General features: G+C 43.2%; 1 protein-coding gene across 1 annotated transcript; it reads right to left on the bottom strand.

Moving 5' to 3' along the window:
• Positions 1-7,266: 7,266 nt before the first annotated feature.
• On the bottom strand, positions 7,267-12,773 carry LOC120672644 (probable plastid-lipid-associated protein 14, chloroplastic). The gene is made up of 13 exons (XM_039953167.1): positions 12,422-12,773; positions 12,268-12,311; positions 12,114-12,192; positions 11,900-12,022; positions 11,401-11,583; positions 11,233-11,319; positions 9,778-9,884; positions 9,548-9,635; positions 9,022-9,102; positions 8,865-8,941; positions 8,605-8,740; positions 8,414-8,476; positions 7,267-8,047 (listed from the first exon to the last, which is right to left on the bottom strand). Exons 1-13 carry the CDS (start codon positions 12,671-12,673, stop codon positions 7,427-7,429), a joined length of 1,941 nt encoding a protein of 646 aa, XP_039809101.1. The 5' UTR covers positions 12,674-12,773; the 3' UTR covers positions 7,267-7,426.
• Positions 12,774-18,400: the final 5,627 nt, after the last annotated feature.

Raw genomic sequence — 18,400 nt, 5'->3', positions numbered from 1 at the left:
CTGGCAGCGTGCGTCTAAATTTGCCCCCTATATAGAACCGCAATACCTTTCGCCTTTCGGTGAGCTGATAGCTAAACGCTGGTCATTTTCATCCATTTTGGTGCAGTGACTGTCATGACTGTCTCATAATTTTTTCTTTTCGTTTACTGGATCGTGTTGAATATATAATGGAACCGCTAATATTGGCCCAATTTTCAGCTGCCCATTGGGTTTACCTTTCTTTTAAGCCCAATTAGACGCTAAAGGCCTTCTTCGACTTCAAGCTTTCAAGGCCCGCATGGAGTCCACAGATCCTCTCCAACGCTCGTTATCGACCTCCCATAACTCCGTGATTTGCCGTCCCGTTTTCTCATTCGCCCCACCACCACACATCCCGTAACCAACTGAATCTTAGGAGTTGTTTGAATCCAAGAACTAAACTTTAAACCATGTTATATCAAAAAGAATTTTGATATTTAGAAGTATTAAATGAAATCTAATTAAATAACTAATTGTAGAACTCCGAAGCTAAACTCCGAGACGCATTTAATGAGATATATTAATTTATAATTAACAGATGGTTATTATAGCATCACTGTATTAAATTATGGATTAATTAGTCTCATTAGATTCGTCTCACGAATTAGCACCCATATATACAAAAAGTTTTATAAAAAAGATTTTATTTGATACTCTTAAATAGTAAAATCTCTTTTGATGTGACAAGGGCTAAAAAAACCCTAAAAACAAACAGGGTCTTAGCCCTTGATTCCCAGCCATGTTCTTTTTCCCATCTCGGGGCTTGTCGTATTCTAATGAAAAAAGTCTAAATTACTCCCCTACCTTCACTGTAGTCAACATGTGAATAACCCTAGGTTCATTTTATCTTCCAAACTAAGAATGCAAGTGGCTACTCAATGGTGTTTTTTTTTGAGTCAGCTAGTTAATTACAATGACATACCACTCTAGTTCATTTCTCCTTCCAAACTATTTACATATAATGCCATTCTAGTCTGTTTTATCAACTTTTTGAGTCGACCCAATGATCCAAAAATTATCTAACTTGCATTCCAACTCCTAACTATGCTCTTTAGTTCAAATTACTTCGAATACAATTTGTCCTTTTTTTATTTCTCCATACATAGGTAGAGTTTTAAATAGAAAATTTACAAAATGATAGTACACATTATAACACATGTTAGAAAAATTACATGACAATCTTTTATTATTATTCTGATAAGTTAGAATATTTAATAATATATTAATTGTTGGAGTTCAAACTTATATGAAAAATAACGATGAAAAAATTATTATAATTTTAATATGCATTGTGATGCCCACCACAACCTTGCAAAATTTGAAATTAAAAATAAATTATAAATGGAAAAATAAAAAGGATAATTGTATCGTGCGGTAAAATAAACTAAATAGTATACCTCCACTTCAAATTGTAAGTCATTCTATTTTTCTTGCAGAGTCAAACTATTTTTATATTTAAAAAATATATAGAAAAATTATAAAGATTTATATCACTGTATAGATATACTATAAAAATATATTTAATGAAGAATCTAATGTTATTTATTTGGTATCATAAATATAAGTACTTTATTGTTTAAACATGGTCAAACTTGAAAAACTCTCCAAAAAAAGTTAGGATTACTTACAGTTTAGACGGAGTGAGTATAGTTTTTGGATAAATTGAACTAAATTATAATTTAGAAAAGTTATCAGACTTTTCACTATACTTACTTGTAGGGAGTAAATTGAACTTTTTTTCTAATCCCCCGTCACATCGATCCAGTCCACGGCTCCTCACGCTGCGGCGCCGGCGCCGCATACACCTGACGAGCAGATGGATGAAGCCAAGTGCCACGAGCTGTAGCGCTCCCGTGGCTCCTTTGCTCTGGGGCATAGTCGCAGAACGTGTACTTGTTCGTGGTGGGTATGGACACCACCCCAGACCCCCAGCTGTATGTCGGGCTCGTGAGGATGGCGACAGGTTCGATTCGAGTGGAGTGTTTGGGCACCTAATATCGAAACTCAAACATAAAATCCGACCTCACCCGAACTCTGATTCGGGTGAAAATCCAGCCCCAAACCGGAAACCTGACGGATAATCCAAAACCCGATTTTTTTTACAAACCAGCATTCCAGCAACCAAGGGCAATATAAGAGTACATGATAACACGAACTGAACCTAGTTGAGATTATTACAAACAGAGCAACACCACACAAGAAGCACTCCCAGTTCAATACAAGTGCGAAACAACACAAATCAAACAATTCAAAATCCATAGTCCGCCAAACAGATAACAAACAAATAACAGTAGGCCTCCAAACAAATAACATTATTACATAGTTCATTTTCATTCATCAATTATGGTGGAATTATCTTCATCCTGTGAAACAAAAATAGAGAGAGTAGCTCATTACTTAAATCTTCAACCCATTGTAAATTCATAAGTTGAATACATAAGAAAATAACAGCAATACAATTTTTTCATTTTTTTCCATCAAGACAAGTCATCAAAGCACCAACGAAAGTAGATTGATACCCTGCATTGATATATTCATAATTAGTACTATAACTTATATGGAATGAGACCACTTATAGAAATTACACTTACCTAATATATCAGCATGGGACCATGCTTGCATACACATAAGTGCTTCAATCATTGATAGAGCAAGTCTACTACGATGTGGACTAATTATTTTACCACTAGTACTAAAGACTGACTCATATGCCATCGTAGTCACATGAATAGCAAGGACATCACATGCATTTTTCCACAACGTTGGGTATTTGAGCCCTATATGTTGCCACCTTTGAATAATATCCAACTCTTGTGTCCTAGGCAGTAGTGACTCTTCTAAGTATAAATCTGACTCTATTCGTACATAAGTGGAGGTCACGGTTGGCTGCTTGGACATGTAATCATCAAAAGTGTTAATCCAATCCTCATCGTCCATCTGAGTAGACAACTGACGGACAGGTGAGGGAGAGGGACTGAGGTCTGAGGATGAGGGTGAGAGTGAGGATTTTGATGCAGGTCCTCCACCACATCCCGCGAGCCACCTACCGCAGCCGGTCCAGCTCGCCGGCCGCCAGCTCTGTCTCCGCGCTCGTGGGCTTCCTAGCCTTCTTATCCTGCCACAGCGCAAGCTTGAGGTGCTCGTCCCGTGCTGCCGCCCATGGCACCACCCGGGGTTTCCACTTCTCTAGCGCTTCCTGGGCCTGCTCCTGCGGATTGATTGGGAGGTGGAACGGAACGGCGGTGGAGGAATTTTGATATTTGACAACGAATACGCATGCCTCATCTCTTTTGACATTAAATTTGCAGATTTTTCAAAATATGACATCGAACATGCGAATTCTTTTGAAACAGGAGATTTCGGCTCTTTTTCATGATTTCGCGAATTGCACTAATGACTTTCCTTTTCTGGGCACCTGAACTTCCCAATCTACCCTCTCCCTATCCTATCCAATCGATTAGAATAGATCGATCCCCTTCTCTAGTTCTCACGTGTTCTTCCCTCTCTATCTCGAGGCCTATATTGTCTCGAGGTCACGCCGGTCTTCGCCCCGCTGCCGGCCGTAGCGAGCCCGCTGCCAGAGCGGCCGTCTAGCTAGCTGTCGTGCGGATGGAGGCCTCCAGCGGAATAAAAGAGCCAAGAGAGGGCACGGGAGAAAGGAAGAGCCGACTAGGGATGTCAATTTTACCCACGGGTGCGGGTACCCGTGGGTACCCGACCCGACTGGTGAGGGTATGATTATGAAATTTTACCGGAGGGCAAGAATATGGGTATAAAATTTCACCCGAGGGTACCCAACGGGTACCCGAATACAAAAAATAATCAAGTGAACTCATATCATTCACAAATTTTATGTCTCATGTTCTTGTGATTGTATGAACTAAATAGATAGATAGTGAGATTGTGTGAACTAAAAAAATATGAATATGACATTGATATTTTGCTTATTATTTGTAGTGAAGCGTATGATCATTGTTACATTTTTTAGATGAATACATAACTAGAATTGAACACATGTACTTATATACAACTACAAAATAGATGTTTAAAATAAGAAAAAAATGGTGGAAGATGATCCGATTAGTTCTACTAATACTTTGCGTTTGCTTATATGGATGATAAATTTAAAATATGCTGAGACAGAATGATAGGTTATTTAAGCTATTATTAAAACACCCGATGGGTACCGACGGGTATGGGTCTAAAATTTTACCCGCTAGATTTCGTGAGTACGGGTATGCCTTATAATTTCGGGTATTGTCGCAGGCGGGTATTTGCTCTACCCGCACCTTACCCGACCCGTTGCCAACCCTAGAGTCGACTGGATCCAATCGATTCTTTCGGATAGGATGGAGTGAGAGTAGAATGTGAAGTTCAGGTTCCTAGATAAGAAAAAATATTAGTGAAATTCGTGAAATCATGAAAAAAAGCAGAAATCCCCCGTTTCAATAGAATTTGCACACTCAATATTATATTTTGAAAGGCCTGCGAATTTAATGTCAAAAGAGATAAGACCTGCGTATTCAACGTCAAATATCAAAATTCACTCCGTCGTCGATACGAGTGGGGACGGGGCGCAGCGGGTCGGGGAGCTTGAGGGAGCGGACTCCACGGATGATGCCGAGGACGACGCAGCAGGTGCGGCCACTGGGGACGCCGGCGGTGAGGGGCTTGACGACCGCCTTGCCGCCGGTGTTTCTCGTGGGGACCCCGCTCCACTCCAGCCGCATCGACTCGTGGCGACGGCCCGGCCACTCCACCCCGGTTGTGTCGACCCGACGTGATGGCCCCACTCCACCCTGGCTGTGTCAACCCGTGGCGGCAGTCTGGCTCCGCCCCGACCATGTCGACCTGGCACGGAGGCCTAGCTCTGCCCCGGTCATGTTGACCTCCGCCACGGACGGCATCGCCCCGGTGGCATATCCCTCTGCGGCAGTGGCCACGCTCTTCCCGGGTCTTGCGGCAGCGCTCCTCTCCAGCCTCGCCCCTCCTCCATGAGCTATGGTGGGCGCAAGCTCCGGCGGCCAAGCCTCTCCTCCGCGTGCTCCGATGGCTTCGAGCTTTGTCAGTCGCAAGCTCCCGCTTCACGCGTTCCTGCGCGCGCACTGCGGATGAGCGCCGGCGGCCGCCATTGCGAAGGCTAGTTTTTTTTTTTTTGAGTAAAGTGCGTCACCGGTCCCTAAACTTGTTCGATTGTATCATCTTGGTCCCTGAACTCGTAAATCGATCGTTTAGGTCCTCAAACTTGTTTGATTATGTCATTCCAGTCCCTAGACTTATAAAACATCTGTTTAGATCCTCAAACTTGTCCAGTCGTATCATTTCAGTCCCTAAATTTGGTTTTGAGTCTCATCTAAGTCCAAATCGGACAATCTATAACCTCTATATCAAAAAATAATTTATAACTTTTCCATATGAACTCGAATGAAGACAAACTTTATATCAAAATTGTATCTCTCGATGCGATCTACAACTTTGCAGTTGAAATTTTTTGAATTAAAATTGTTTAGAGTCCCAAAATTTAATTTTAACTTTTAAATTTCAAAATCTATAAACTGACAACAATATTTTGAGACCCTAAACAGCTTTAATTCAAAAATATTTAAACTACAAAATTGCAGATTACGCCGAGGGCTACCATTTTGACATAAAGTTTATCTTTATTCAAGTTTATATGAAAAAGTTATGAATTAATTTTTGATATATAGATTTTAAATCGCCTTGTTTCACCCATATGAGACTCAAAATCAAGTTTAGGGACCAGAATGACATGATTGAACAAATTTGAGGACGTAAACATTTGATTTTCTAGTTTAGGGACCGGGATGACACAGTCGAACAAGTTTATGGACCGAGATGCCACAGATGGATAAGTTTGAGGACCTGAACAGTCGATTTGTGAGTTTAGGGACCAGGATGACACAGCGACACAAGTTTAGGGACCGGTGATGGACTTTACTCTTTTTTGTTCTTCCGAAGCAGAGAGAGAATGGCGGAGCGCTCCTCCTCGCGCTGCCGGACCTCGCGCTGCCGGACGCGCGCTACACGCGTCCATTTTGGCATTGTTTGGTTAATGGGTTAGAACGTAATTTGACCGCTAATTAGGGGTGTCAAATAAAGACAATTTACCAAACCAACTTTAGAACCCCTGCGCTAGGAACCCTGAAGAATCTAATGAGGTCTTTGACCGCATCATTTGAGGATGGTTACTGTAACATCACTGTAGGCAATCAGCAATTAATTACCATCGTTAGATTCGTCGCGAAAGGTTACACTTGTTTATAAAAAAGTTTTACAAATAGACTTCATTTAGTACTTCATACATACAATATTCTCATCTCGGGGCACGTGTTCTAGGAACTCTAGAACAAACCAAACAAAGCCTTTGCCGCGTGAGATACGGGAAATTCAGCAGGGCCCTACCCTACGACTTCGTTGGTTCCAATGGGCAGACCCTGAACGGTCTTGGGTTGGCTCTGATGTCCCATGTTCTGAAGCTGACAAACATCTGTTTAGGTGCAGCACAACTGTTACAATTGGGAATGGTCGTACAGCTGCATTTTGGGACTCAACTTGGGCCAATGGTTTGGCACCGAGGGATTTTGCACCACACCTGTACAAACTTGCTTGGAGGAAGAAGCTCTCACCGTTTTTGCGATTAGGAGCAGGAATCTGCTGCTCACCTTTGTCTGCACTGTGCTTTCGCCCAGCAAGTTTGGAACTTGGTTCGGAATTGGACTGGGGGCCTGATCAATGTACCTCCTTCAGGGGTTGGCATTGAGGACTGGTAGAATCTGACGATGAGCAACACAACTTCAGAAAAGCAGAAACCAAGGTCGTCGCTATACTGATTTACACGGCTTGGAATGAGAGGACAGAAGAATATTTCAGGGGACGTCACAATCACCAACAGCAGTCCTGGGTTTCATCAGAGAAGAAATGGAGGTCCGACGACAAGCGCTTCAGAGGCAGCCGAGCTTTTTGTCTTCTTAATGTTGTCTTTCAGTACGAGCTCGAGTTTTATAATTTCATTATGTAAGCACACTTATGTAAGAACCTGCATTCTAATCCTCCTTATATGATAGGGTCATTTTGATCCATGCCACTACAATTTCTTGAAGTTGGATTTCATGTTGAAATCCATGCCATTGAGTGGCATGATTTTGAACGTGACACCCAATTTCACGGAGTTGTGGTGGCACGAATCGAATTTTCCCTATATGATATGGCAGTGCTCCTGCCCTTAAATTAAAAAAGCCAAAGGGCAGTAGCTTTTAATCAAGCTGAAGATATATAACAATCTAACAATGGCCTACAGCATCTTATCCACACCTGCTACAAATGAATGCGCAGCTAGGAATACAGAATGTACAGAGAGAATACACATTACATGGCGAACCGATTCTCCTCAGGAATTGGTCCTTGGATTCGATCTAATGAAAAGCAGAGCCGACCCGTTGACACCACGAAGAACCATCAACCTCGCATCGATGTATGTCCCGCAGACAATCTTTGACAAATCGAACATTTCCGGTGGGGTCTGCGTGCGGATCTCTTGCAGCACTTTTTGTGCAGAGTTGACATTCAAAGTCGAGTTGCAGCTCATCGATATGTTGACTTCATCCATGGCAATGTTTACACTGGGGAGACTAGCTGGCAGCTCCTTCATCTTTGAAGCTTTTCTCCATTTACCGCGAAGATATCTCCTAGAAGATCTAGAAGATGCGGCCCTACTCTCTTTACTGTCCTGTTCATTAATATAAATCCTCCCAGCAGCTATTCTTGCTGATGTTGTGACAGACAAAACTCCTTCGGTGCCAGATTTGTCATGAGGCCAATTAGATTCTGGCATAATTCTGAAACCAATATCCGACATAAGAGAGAAGACTGGATCAGCGGACTCTGAACTAACTGTGAGGAACACATCACTGATGAGGATTCTAGGGGAAGGCTGACGAAGCGTGAGCCCAATGTGTCTTCCAGTACAGTACAAGAGACGCCAACGACCATGTAGGAGCTGAAGCCAGTTCTAAATAAATAAAAGCATAATGAGATAAAACAATAGTGCCAACCATAGAATAAAAAATGAAGGGGAAAAAGGAGAGGAATAAAAAACTGAAACCAAATTTAACCAGACTATCCATCTTGCAGCAATAAATAAATAAATAAATAAATAAAATAGAAGGAAATACCAAAAAAAGAAAACAAATATTTATCCACTTCACCATGATGATAGAGTATGAGCAATTCATAGCATATACACCTGAGCAATTATTGTATGCACGAAACGATGACTAATCTCCAAAGTGGAATGTTGCTACCAGCATAACTATATCCGGAAAATGTTCATGTAACATAGTTCATCATTATCAGGGCTTGAAGAATAAGACATTACCTCTGTTCTCAAATTAGGGTTCAGGACCTCCATCAATTCAACGAAATACGCTAACCGCCTCCGCTGTAAATATGCAAAAAGAACAAGAGATGCAGCTTTTGGCAAGTTTAGGTGCAAGATCAAGCCTTTTGGCAAGACTAGGAATGAGATGCAGCTTAAGACATGATCCACCCATGTGAAGAAATTAGTACCTGATGACTTCCATAGATATAATCTTCAGCCATGCGGACAGCAGTGGATCCCAAGCCCCATCGAATGATACTAGTTGATGGATTTATACGCCATTTTGGTCCACAGAGGAAGGGGTGCCGCAATGCATCAAGGCAACTGCAGACTTGGTGCAACAAAATAAGAATCTACAACTCTATAATGCCGGAAACCATCCTATCTTTAAATTTGTAGTGTTTAGCTTGTGGATTGACTAGGAATGTTGATAGAATGATAATATCACCTTATCCTTTTCTCAGGTTTTGTTGCCAGCAATAAGGCCAAAAGATTCCAACCAGCACCCCATTGCCTATCTAGCATCTAAGGAACAGTAAGAAAAGACGCTATCAGATTGCTTGAAGAAATGATATCCCAATAGATTACTGGAAATAAATACTTGCCTGCAAACCAATATTCCCAGATGGAGAATTTTGGCACAGAATTGGTAGAAGGAACTCACGCAAACAGGATGGATCATTTCCCTGAAATAGAGCAAACCAAGAAAGGAAATGATAGTTTAGTCAGTTCTAGTACTAGTGTATTTATCAAATATTGGACTCGCCTGCACCAACATGTGGTATTAAAAATTGAAACCAGGTAGTTTCAGTAAGATAAAACAGAGTCTAATAATTCAGGTCAGAAGAGCATCTAATATCCTGCAATAAAACAAAACCACGATGTGGCTGAGAACTCTGGAGCATATGTTTTCATTAGGCAGGCCATTCATTGCCTTGGGATGCCACTTCCATAATTCTTACTTCCATGCAATGCTCATAAAATAGCATTGGACCTTCTGCGATATGTGCTAGGTGGTATACTGTGTGACAGTATGAGCATACTATGGCTACCACATATCTTAGTAAGGTAAAGGCTTGAACCATAAAGTGGCAAATAGGATATAACGCCAGGGAAGTGCATAAAACAAACCTTTGTCAGGAACGATTTGAATTTAAAGAAAGTTGAAGAATCCATTAGCTCTCTTAAAACCATCTTTGCCATGATGAAGCCAACACATCTAGAGAGTAGGGACCAAAGAGAAAAAGACCCTTAAATTAAAGTATATAAAGGTTCGTGCTTCATGCTACCTACTGTTTAAAAGCAATTAGACAGATGTGTACAAGCCTACAAGAGCTTCTTTATTTCATACAAAACCTTACCTCATGTCAAATGCTATCATCATTTTCCGCCTTTCATTGTTACTTGCTACTGTGCTACTGCTAGGATCATTGTCATGAAAATCAGCAGCATTTCCAAGAATACCAACCTAAATAAATAAATCATCAAAGAAGCTAGTTAAGTCAGGTATAGATGAAAAAATAAAAAAGGTTTACGGAATAGACCAGAGCCTTGAACATTAACTCAATGGTTTAGTTCAATTCAATTTATATATTCCATAGATTAATGTCATGCATATGTGTATAAGCAATTCGTATAAGTGCATTCTGTGTATCAGTGTTTTCATGGGTGTGGGTCAAAGGCATAGCTGGGCCAAATGGGCTCATGGCAAGTTGGCACCAAACAATGCTTAGGGGTTAGTTTCCTTAGAGACAGGATTAGCTACGACCTAAGATTGCTAAGGATCATAGTAGTTCAAATGTCATATTCAATTACAAAAGAAGAGAAATAGCTATTCTTGTTGGGCTGGTTCACATAATATCATTCAAGAAACAGTAGAATCTGGGTCTAGGTGTTTATTTCTATCAATACCGCACCACACTTAATATTTCCATTCAAGAGATAGTCGCAGGTCTTCCTAATAGAAGAATTTACACAAATCTATGAATTTTTCATAAACCAAATCAAGTTGGTGATATTTGGATTCTTCCCAAAAAAAGAGAATTATCAATTCATTAAGAATTCTTTTTTTAAAAAAATAGAAACACAGTATCTGCAAAGTGCTGAAAAATATTGTGGTGATCAGAATGTAATGTACAAAGATACTGGTATGACATTTCAACAACACTGATAATGATATCTTGGATTGATCAATATCTGCTAGGGTTTTCCAGTTAGAAGTTGAATTTTCCAAGAAGCTCTCATTGCTTGAGAAGCGAGTTTATAGCCAGAAGAGAGAATGACCTCAATCTTTTCATTTATCAAGAAATAAAGCTGCAGAAGATCAAAGAGAAATGTGTAGCCCACATGACAATCATTCAGTTGCTCATCTGTGTGGCAAGTTATAACTGTCATGATTAACAACGGTTAACATTTGAGAGCCTATGATATCATGGTGCCTGATTCCTTAACTAAAAAAAGAGTCAAACATAAATGGGTTTGTTATTGGCATACAAAAGGTAGAGACAACTGTTGATTTTGGCATTTTAACAGGTTCTACGAGTATGATTCAGCAGAAAACGGTGAATGGGATAACATAACTTACAAAAAACACATAAAAATTGCAATGTAAATAATTTATACAAGTAAACTGTTCAATCACAGCCAGGTACAATGCAAATGCTGACCACATGTTTATGCAAAATCATGTGCAATGAGCAATGTAACTTTCAGTTGTTCGACTACATTGCACAAAAATGTAATATAATGTCCACAATAAACCATGAAGCATGATTGATGCAACAGATGACGACCATAAAAAAAGAAAGGCTGCTCACCTTAACATGCTTGTCTATTGGGCTCACGTGAACATTCTCTAATCTCAGCTCAGTATGTGCCAACCCATGGCTATGTAGATAATTTACCTGCATCAAATAAAATATGCCTTCAGTTCCAGATAAACAGGTAATGAGTGCATTTCAAGAAATGTAGTGCTTGCAACTTACACCAATCAAAAGGTCTCTCATCAAAATCCTAATTAAACGTAGCTGTCGAGATACAGCTGGTCCTCCAACAGAGTCATCTCCAACCCTCCTAACTTGTTCTTCATCCAATGCTAATGTTGCTTCTAAGGTTGGGAGCCAATCCGAGAGTTGCAACCAGTGACGCAGGGAATAACTCCCATGATACTGCATAAAAATAAATAAACCCTGAAATGATGAATCAACAAAAGCAGTGCCTCAACCAGTGCATTTGCTCAATCCAGAAGGAAGCAAAACCTAGTCCTTATTGAAGAGTTAAGGTAATATACACAAAAATAACTCTGTTCGAGCTCCGACATTCTGTTGGGAGAATTTGCAAATTAATGTTTTAAGTACACCTATATACACCCTAAAACCCATGAGCTGACATGAAAATGACTGCAAACTGCAATTAGGCCCAAAATTGAAACCTGAAAGTGACATAAGCCAGATCAGCTTGAGCAAGTAGGAAAAAAGCACTAACCCCATGCACCAGTACGAAAGGGACATCTTCCTGCTCCACGGCATTGCCCGGAGCGATGTAACCATGGACCTGCAGTGCGTACGAATGGTACATCATCTGGCGGCGAGCCAGCTTCGTCAGTACCTGAAATCACACAGCCACCTCGAGCTGAACCACCGAGTTCCACACGTACTCCAAAGCATTAAATCAACAGCTCATCAGAGAGGAAACCCACCTCAAGCGCGCGCCGGCCCCTGCGCTTCGCCTGCGAGCTCTTCAGCTGCCGCAGCACCACCGTTGACCCATACAGCTCGCTGAACACCAAAATCAGAAACAATCGCCACGAATGCAACGAATTCGAACTCTCTAGAGTGTACTACGACACTGACCTGCTCGGATCGCGCACCGTGGCCTCGAAGATCATCTCATCCGACTACACCACGGACCCAATAAAAAATCTCAAACCGTTAGCAAAAAAGTAGGAGAAGCGCAACAAAATCAGCGAGCTGGAGAGCGAATCAGCGGATCCCGATCAGCACCCACCCGTCCATGGAGCCCGACGCTGACGCGGTCAGCGACGGCGAAATCGTCCATGTCGAACCTGACCACGGGGCACGGCCCCGCTCCAGCCCCCTCATCCGCCGCAGCCGGCGCGGGCGCGGGCGCCGATGAGCTGGCCTCCAACCGGAACCCCCGCCGGCGGCGCGGATGGGCGTAGACACGGCACAAGGGGCGGCCGAGGCCGACCGGGGAGGGGCAGGCGACGGCGGCGACGGCAGCCGCAGCGAGAGGCATGTGGGACCGGCACTTGCTAGTACCTAGTACCGTCGCCGTTGGTCTGCGACTGCGAGTGGGAGGGGATCGTCGCGGCGCCGCGGAGGGAGGCACACGGGGGGCTTGACTTAAAGAAGAGGCGGGGCGCGAGGCAGTTTTGCGTGCAGGGAAGCGGCGGGGCGGTAGCTGCCATGAGCCCGGCGCGCGTCCGCCTCACCCCGCGCCGCGCCAGCGACCGCGCGGCCGTGCGGGGGGGCACGATTTTTTTAGAGGCCCGGTGCACCAGCTCGGACGTGCGCCGGAGCTTGTCCGTTTCCGCCGGCTGCGCAGTGAGGTGGAGCGACGAAGTCGAGTGGTGCACCGGGGCTGTGTCTACTGTCCAGCTAGGCAGCTATTGCCGCACTGTGTGTGCAGTTAAGCGTAGCAATCAAGTATGAGAACGGTATTTCTACCTTGACCGGAATGATTATGCTATGCATACGTTTTTATCTTTTTCCTGCTATTGGGAGAACTAGCAAGAAGGATCTAACAGGAACATACTTTGACAGTAGTCTTGTTTTAATGATAACAAGTAACAATATGCTACGCATCAAGTCTGACAGTCTTATCATACTTAAAAGAATACTATAACATGTGTGCTTAAAAGAGCCGCTACGATATTGCAGTTTTCTATGCTACATAGCGCTATGAGCCCTATAGCTCACTAAAAGTACGCTAAATGATGTAGCGGCTGACCTTATTTGGCGACGCTAACCACACTATTACAGAAACGCTAATTTATCCCGGTTGGGAAACCCTTGTTGTCCCGGTTTCCCAACCGGGAACGCCAGGCCGGGACAAAAGGGGTCCTTTGTTCCAGCCAATATCATTGAATTCTAGTGGACCTAATATTCCGTTTGACAGTAAAGCTTCCAGGCATTTTGAATGTAATCATGCATTTTGTTGTAGTATAACTAGGTATATATAAAGCAATTTTGTTGGGTGTAATAATCGCCCACAAGAAGTGCTTCACACGAGTTCTACATCTTAATTGGGTAAGCACTCTTTTTAACCAAATCTTACATTCACTGCCATGCAATTTTCCATTAGGTGTATATCATTATGAACATAGTAACTCATGAAAACGAGCAATATCATATTATGATAATTAAATGCAAACAAAACTGATTAAATTAAAGAAACTTAATAGATACATAATGCCTTGCCAAGCTTTGATATTACTGCATGTTCATATAAATTTCTTGGACAAATTTAGTTCAGGTACTATAAAATTCAGTTTTGCTAAATATATTAAAGATTGCAAAATGATGACACAGGGTCTAGTTCTCTCTTGAGAAAAATTGATTTTGGTGTATCATCATAATACACAATTTAATTTATACAAAGGATTGTGATATATTCATATAAGAACTATTGGGTTGTAAGTATTGAATAATACTTTTGAACTCCTACACATAATCGTTGCGTGGGTAGCATTTTCTTGATCGTTTTAGAAATTAACAACATGCTTCTTTTAGCAGTAAATTCTTTCAGTAGTAGACAAAGCATTAGTTATCAATTCCAAGTTGTACTGCGCCAATTTTCAAAGATGCTCATAGGGTAGGGTGTGCCAGCATATATTTATAGGTAGGACCAATGGTGTATCATATGTATGGGATCTTAACATGTTTTGTTTATAGATAGGACTTATGGTGTATCCTATTTATGGGATCTTAATGCGTTTTGTTAAAAAGCTCCGTCATAGTACTTTACATTTCACAAAGTCTATCTTCATCTTTAGACTTAAACTTTATTTACATTTTACAAAGTCTATCTTCATCTTTAGACTGAAGTCTATCTTCACCATTAGACTTTTTGAGGGATCTTTATCCCAAGTACTAAAGGTGGCAATGAGACACTTCATCATCTAAGATGTGTTTGAACATGCGGCAAACAATAATTCAGGCCATGTTTAGTTCCAAAAATTTTCCTACAATACATATCACATCGAATCTTCAGACACACGCATGGAGCACTAAATGCAATTAAAAAATAACTAATTACACATTTTAATTATAAATGATGAGATGAATCTTTTAAGCCTAATTAGTTTATGATTATACATTAATTGCCAAATAACAACGAAAGTGCTACAGTACCAAAACCCAAAAAATTTCGTGAACTAAACAAGGCCTCAAATTCTATATGGGCCAAACGAGATGAAAATCCCAGTGTAAGCTAGTATTCAACCAAAATAGACTCCACATCAACCAGTGTAAAACAATAATATTTAATAATTTGTATTAGTATCGGATGTATATAGTAGCTCATATGTTAATTTATAAGATCTACGTGATCGAGTCGTGGACGGAGGGCTGGTCCAACCGCATATGGGATGAACTAAAGGTTCAACTGTCAATGACACAAGACAGACTAAATTAAAAGTTTAGGTAAAAAATCTTACTTGCTTTAGAAAGGTATATATCCACGAACCAAACAATGATCTAAGTGGCTGCGGCACCAAAGTTTCATGACCCTGTTATCCATAAAAATTAAAATAATATTATATAATAACTATACAAATACGACGTCGAAAGTTTATCGGTATATATATATATATATATATATGTATATATATATATATGTATATATATATATGTATATATATATAGACTATGTAAAAACTACCCGCCGAAAGCATGTACCAAACAATGATCTAAGTAGGTGCCGCACCGAAGTGTAACAGCCCAAAAATTTATATTAAAAAATCATGTGAATTCAAAACCTTTTTGCATGAATTCATCTTTCGAGCTCAATCTCCCTGGTCATCTAAATTTCTACCTTTTGTCTAATCACTATTCAAATACTTGCTTCCTTTTAAATCCACCGTGCAGCCTAAAACCCTCCCTAATTCTTTCCTTCTCTCTAATCTCTTTTGCACATTCTTCCTCCTCACGTTCATTCGCCCCACATGCAAGCAACCAAGCCAGGCACAAGCACACACGCATGCACAAGCGAGCCTGCCTCAATCAATGCTGCGGCGTTCAGGCCGCGTGCGAGCACACCAAGCCAGGCCCCCGCCGCCCTCGCTCAGCGTGACCCCACGCATGCACACAGCAGCAGCACAGCCATAGCACGCGCGACGCAAGCCGAGCAAAAGCCGGGATTTGCTCGCGAGCTTCGCGGGCAAGGCCGCATGCCGCACCGCGCCACCCGCGTAGTGCCAAGCCGCTGCCGCCGAGCCGCCGTATCGTCCCATCACCACACCGAGCTGCTCGCCGGGCCAAAGCCGTGCCGGCCGCCGCGACTGCCGCCGTGCGCCACAGCGCCTCAGCCTCGCCTCCCACGCGCAAGGCCGCACGAGCACGCCAGGGCGCCGGCCCGACCCGTCCCTTCACCGCCTGCCGCCCCTGCCGTCTCGTCGCAACGCCATTGAAGGTGAGCAGGCGAGCGTTGGCACAACACCCGCCCCCGCCGCCTATAAAAGCCGCCCAAGCTACTCGCCATCGCCACGCCGAGTTCGCCGTGCCACCAGCCCCGTCGCCCTTCTTCTTCCTCGCTTCAATTTCCCTCTCCTCTGTTCCTCGAGCAAGAACAGAGCCACGCACGCCTATTGTCGGTCAAAACCCACCGGCGAGTAGCGACAGGCAACACGAAGAGCCGGGAGGCTGCCGGGGCGCTGGCTGGCACCGGTCCCTCGGTCAACGGCCCAGATCCTGGCACACGCCGACGCTTCCGGAGATGCAGGGCGTGCCACCTGACCTATACCCGATCAGAAAGGTGCGAACGTGCTTTCGACGATTTGTCTGCATGCACAAACACGTGTAAACATTAGTCCGAGCCGTGGTCGGCTCCCCGGGACGACTCTTGTAACGGTTTTAAAGAGCCGAATGAGTCCCGGTGTCAGATCAGATCTGCATATCCGGATATTAATAGATAAAGCAAATAACTGCAAAAACTGCTTCAATTAGATCTAGCTAATCCAATCCACGACGGTAAAAGCTTCACTGCTAGATTGGAACATCCTACACGTAGTTAGGCCTAACGAGCGTAATAGATAACCAAACCTTAACCATAATAGAGGCCTAAGAATAAGCGAAAGCCGATTCCCGGATCAATCCCTATTAAGATCAAGGCAAAGCATCTAATACGTCGCCGGATCGTCCAACCCGTTTGCAAGGCCTAACCTAGCAGATATTAAGCCGGTTCTTAAGTATAAGAACAAACCATAACAGATTAGATCTACTAGATAGAAAAGAAGCAGGGTGTTATCTCTACGCGACTAACTCTATGCAACGAGAATTAGCGTAAGATTAATACAGATCACGAAGAGATAACATGATATTCGTAGATGATAAACAACAAGAGCATGATAAATTTACTAAAGGTCATGCTACGAACATCAGGATAACTAGCACTACTCGCCATAAAAAACGCTTCAGTATGAGTAATACCAAGGTAAAAGCAAGGATAATGCTGCCCTGATCGCAAGAAGTGATCAGGGCAGCATGACGCTTACTTGGATGAAACCCTAAGATTAGGAGTGGCGGTGCGCAAAGAATTGTTGTTACGAGACGTGATGACGTTCTTTCCTTTACGAATATCATAGGGTACATATTTATAGTCCAGAGATTTGAAAAAACAATCTAAACCAACGTGTCCCAATCGGACTCTATCTCTAACCCAAACTGAACTAAATCTAAAGATACATGGCCCAAACACTCACGCAGGAGCCGATTCACAAGCCGTCTTTAATTCCTGCTTTAAGCCCAACTTGCTCGCGGCCCATTAATTAACCTTGTTAATTTATGGTGATAACATGCCCCCTGGTTTTGGCAATGATAATTCCAAAACCATTTCGTTGCTTCATCTTCCCGTTGATGCTCATTAAAACGCACTACAACCACCATTGAAGACGCAATGTCTCTGCAGCCGGCTCCTCGCAGAATGTGAAAATGCCGATCCATCTTCCATTTTTTATTACTTAATCTACCCCGAATCGACTCCTTTCACCACAAACTCACCCTCCTCCCATAGCCAAACAGCGCAGGACACCCAAACCTACATCAGCCATGGCGATCTCCTCCTCCTCTGACTCCTACTCCATTGGCTCCCCTTTCTCCCCCTCTTCCTCGAGTTCCTCCGTCTCCTCCCCCCACTCCATCTCCGAGAGCCGAGAGCCGACGCCGGAGTACGACCCGACGGCGGCGCACGAGGCGCTCGCTCCTCTGCATTGGGATGCAGAGGAGTTCAACTTCGGGGTCGTCTCCGAGGACGACGAGGACCTCCGGCTCCTATTCCAGGAGGAGCTGGAGAGCGACAGCGATGACGACTTCTCTTGGGATGGAGCCGATTCCTCCTCGGAAGAGGAGATCGGCTCCTCCTCTAGCGGCGATGACCCGATGGCCGGAAACGCCTTCCGGTTCCTCGGGTCCCCCGAGGGGGATAACGAAGAGGAAAGCAACGGCGGCGGCGGCCGGAGCAACGACGACGAGGCCAGTGGTGGCAGCAGTGCCGACGACGATGGCGACGACAGCGACGGCGGAGACATGCCGGCGCAAAGCCCCAAGCACCATAGGTACCTAGGTGCCTACGAGCGGCAGATGTAGGTAGTACTGTAGGAGTAATAATGTAGAGCCGAAGGATTCGTCCTTTGTCAAATCGGCTCTTCCGCTTGTAAGACTCAATCTTTAATGAAGTCTCTTATCTTTTAAACGCTTGCTCGGATCACTCTCCAAAAGCCGATGGCACCGCACCGGGCTTTACTAA

This window comes from Panicum virgatum, chromosome 5N, assembly GCF_016808335.1.
Source record: "Panicum virgatum strain AP13 chromosome 5N, P.virgatum_v5, whole genome shotgun sequence".
Taxonomy (NCBI): Eukaryota; Viridiplantae; Streptophyta; class Magnoliopsida; order Poales; family Poaceae; genus Panicum; species Panicum virgatum.
This window is presented reverse-complemented; position numbering and strand designations above follow the sequence as displayed.

Excerpts from the sequence above, each read along its gene's own strand:
- LOC120672644 (XM_039953167.1), bottom strand. The coding sequence starts at position 12,673 with ATGCCTCTCGCTGCGGCTGCCGTCGCCGCCGTCGCCTGCCCCTCCCCG. Across the intron at positions 11,320-11,400 it reads TGAGAGACCTTTTGATTGGT|GTAAATTATCTACATAGCCA; the intron begins GTAAGTTGCAAG and ends TATTTGATGCAG. Across the intron at positions 8,477-8,604 it reads ATATCTATGGAAGTCATCAG|CGGAGGCGGTTAGCGTATTT; the intron begins GTACTAATTTCT and ends GCATATTTACAG.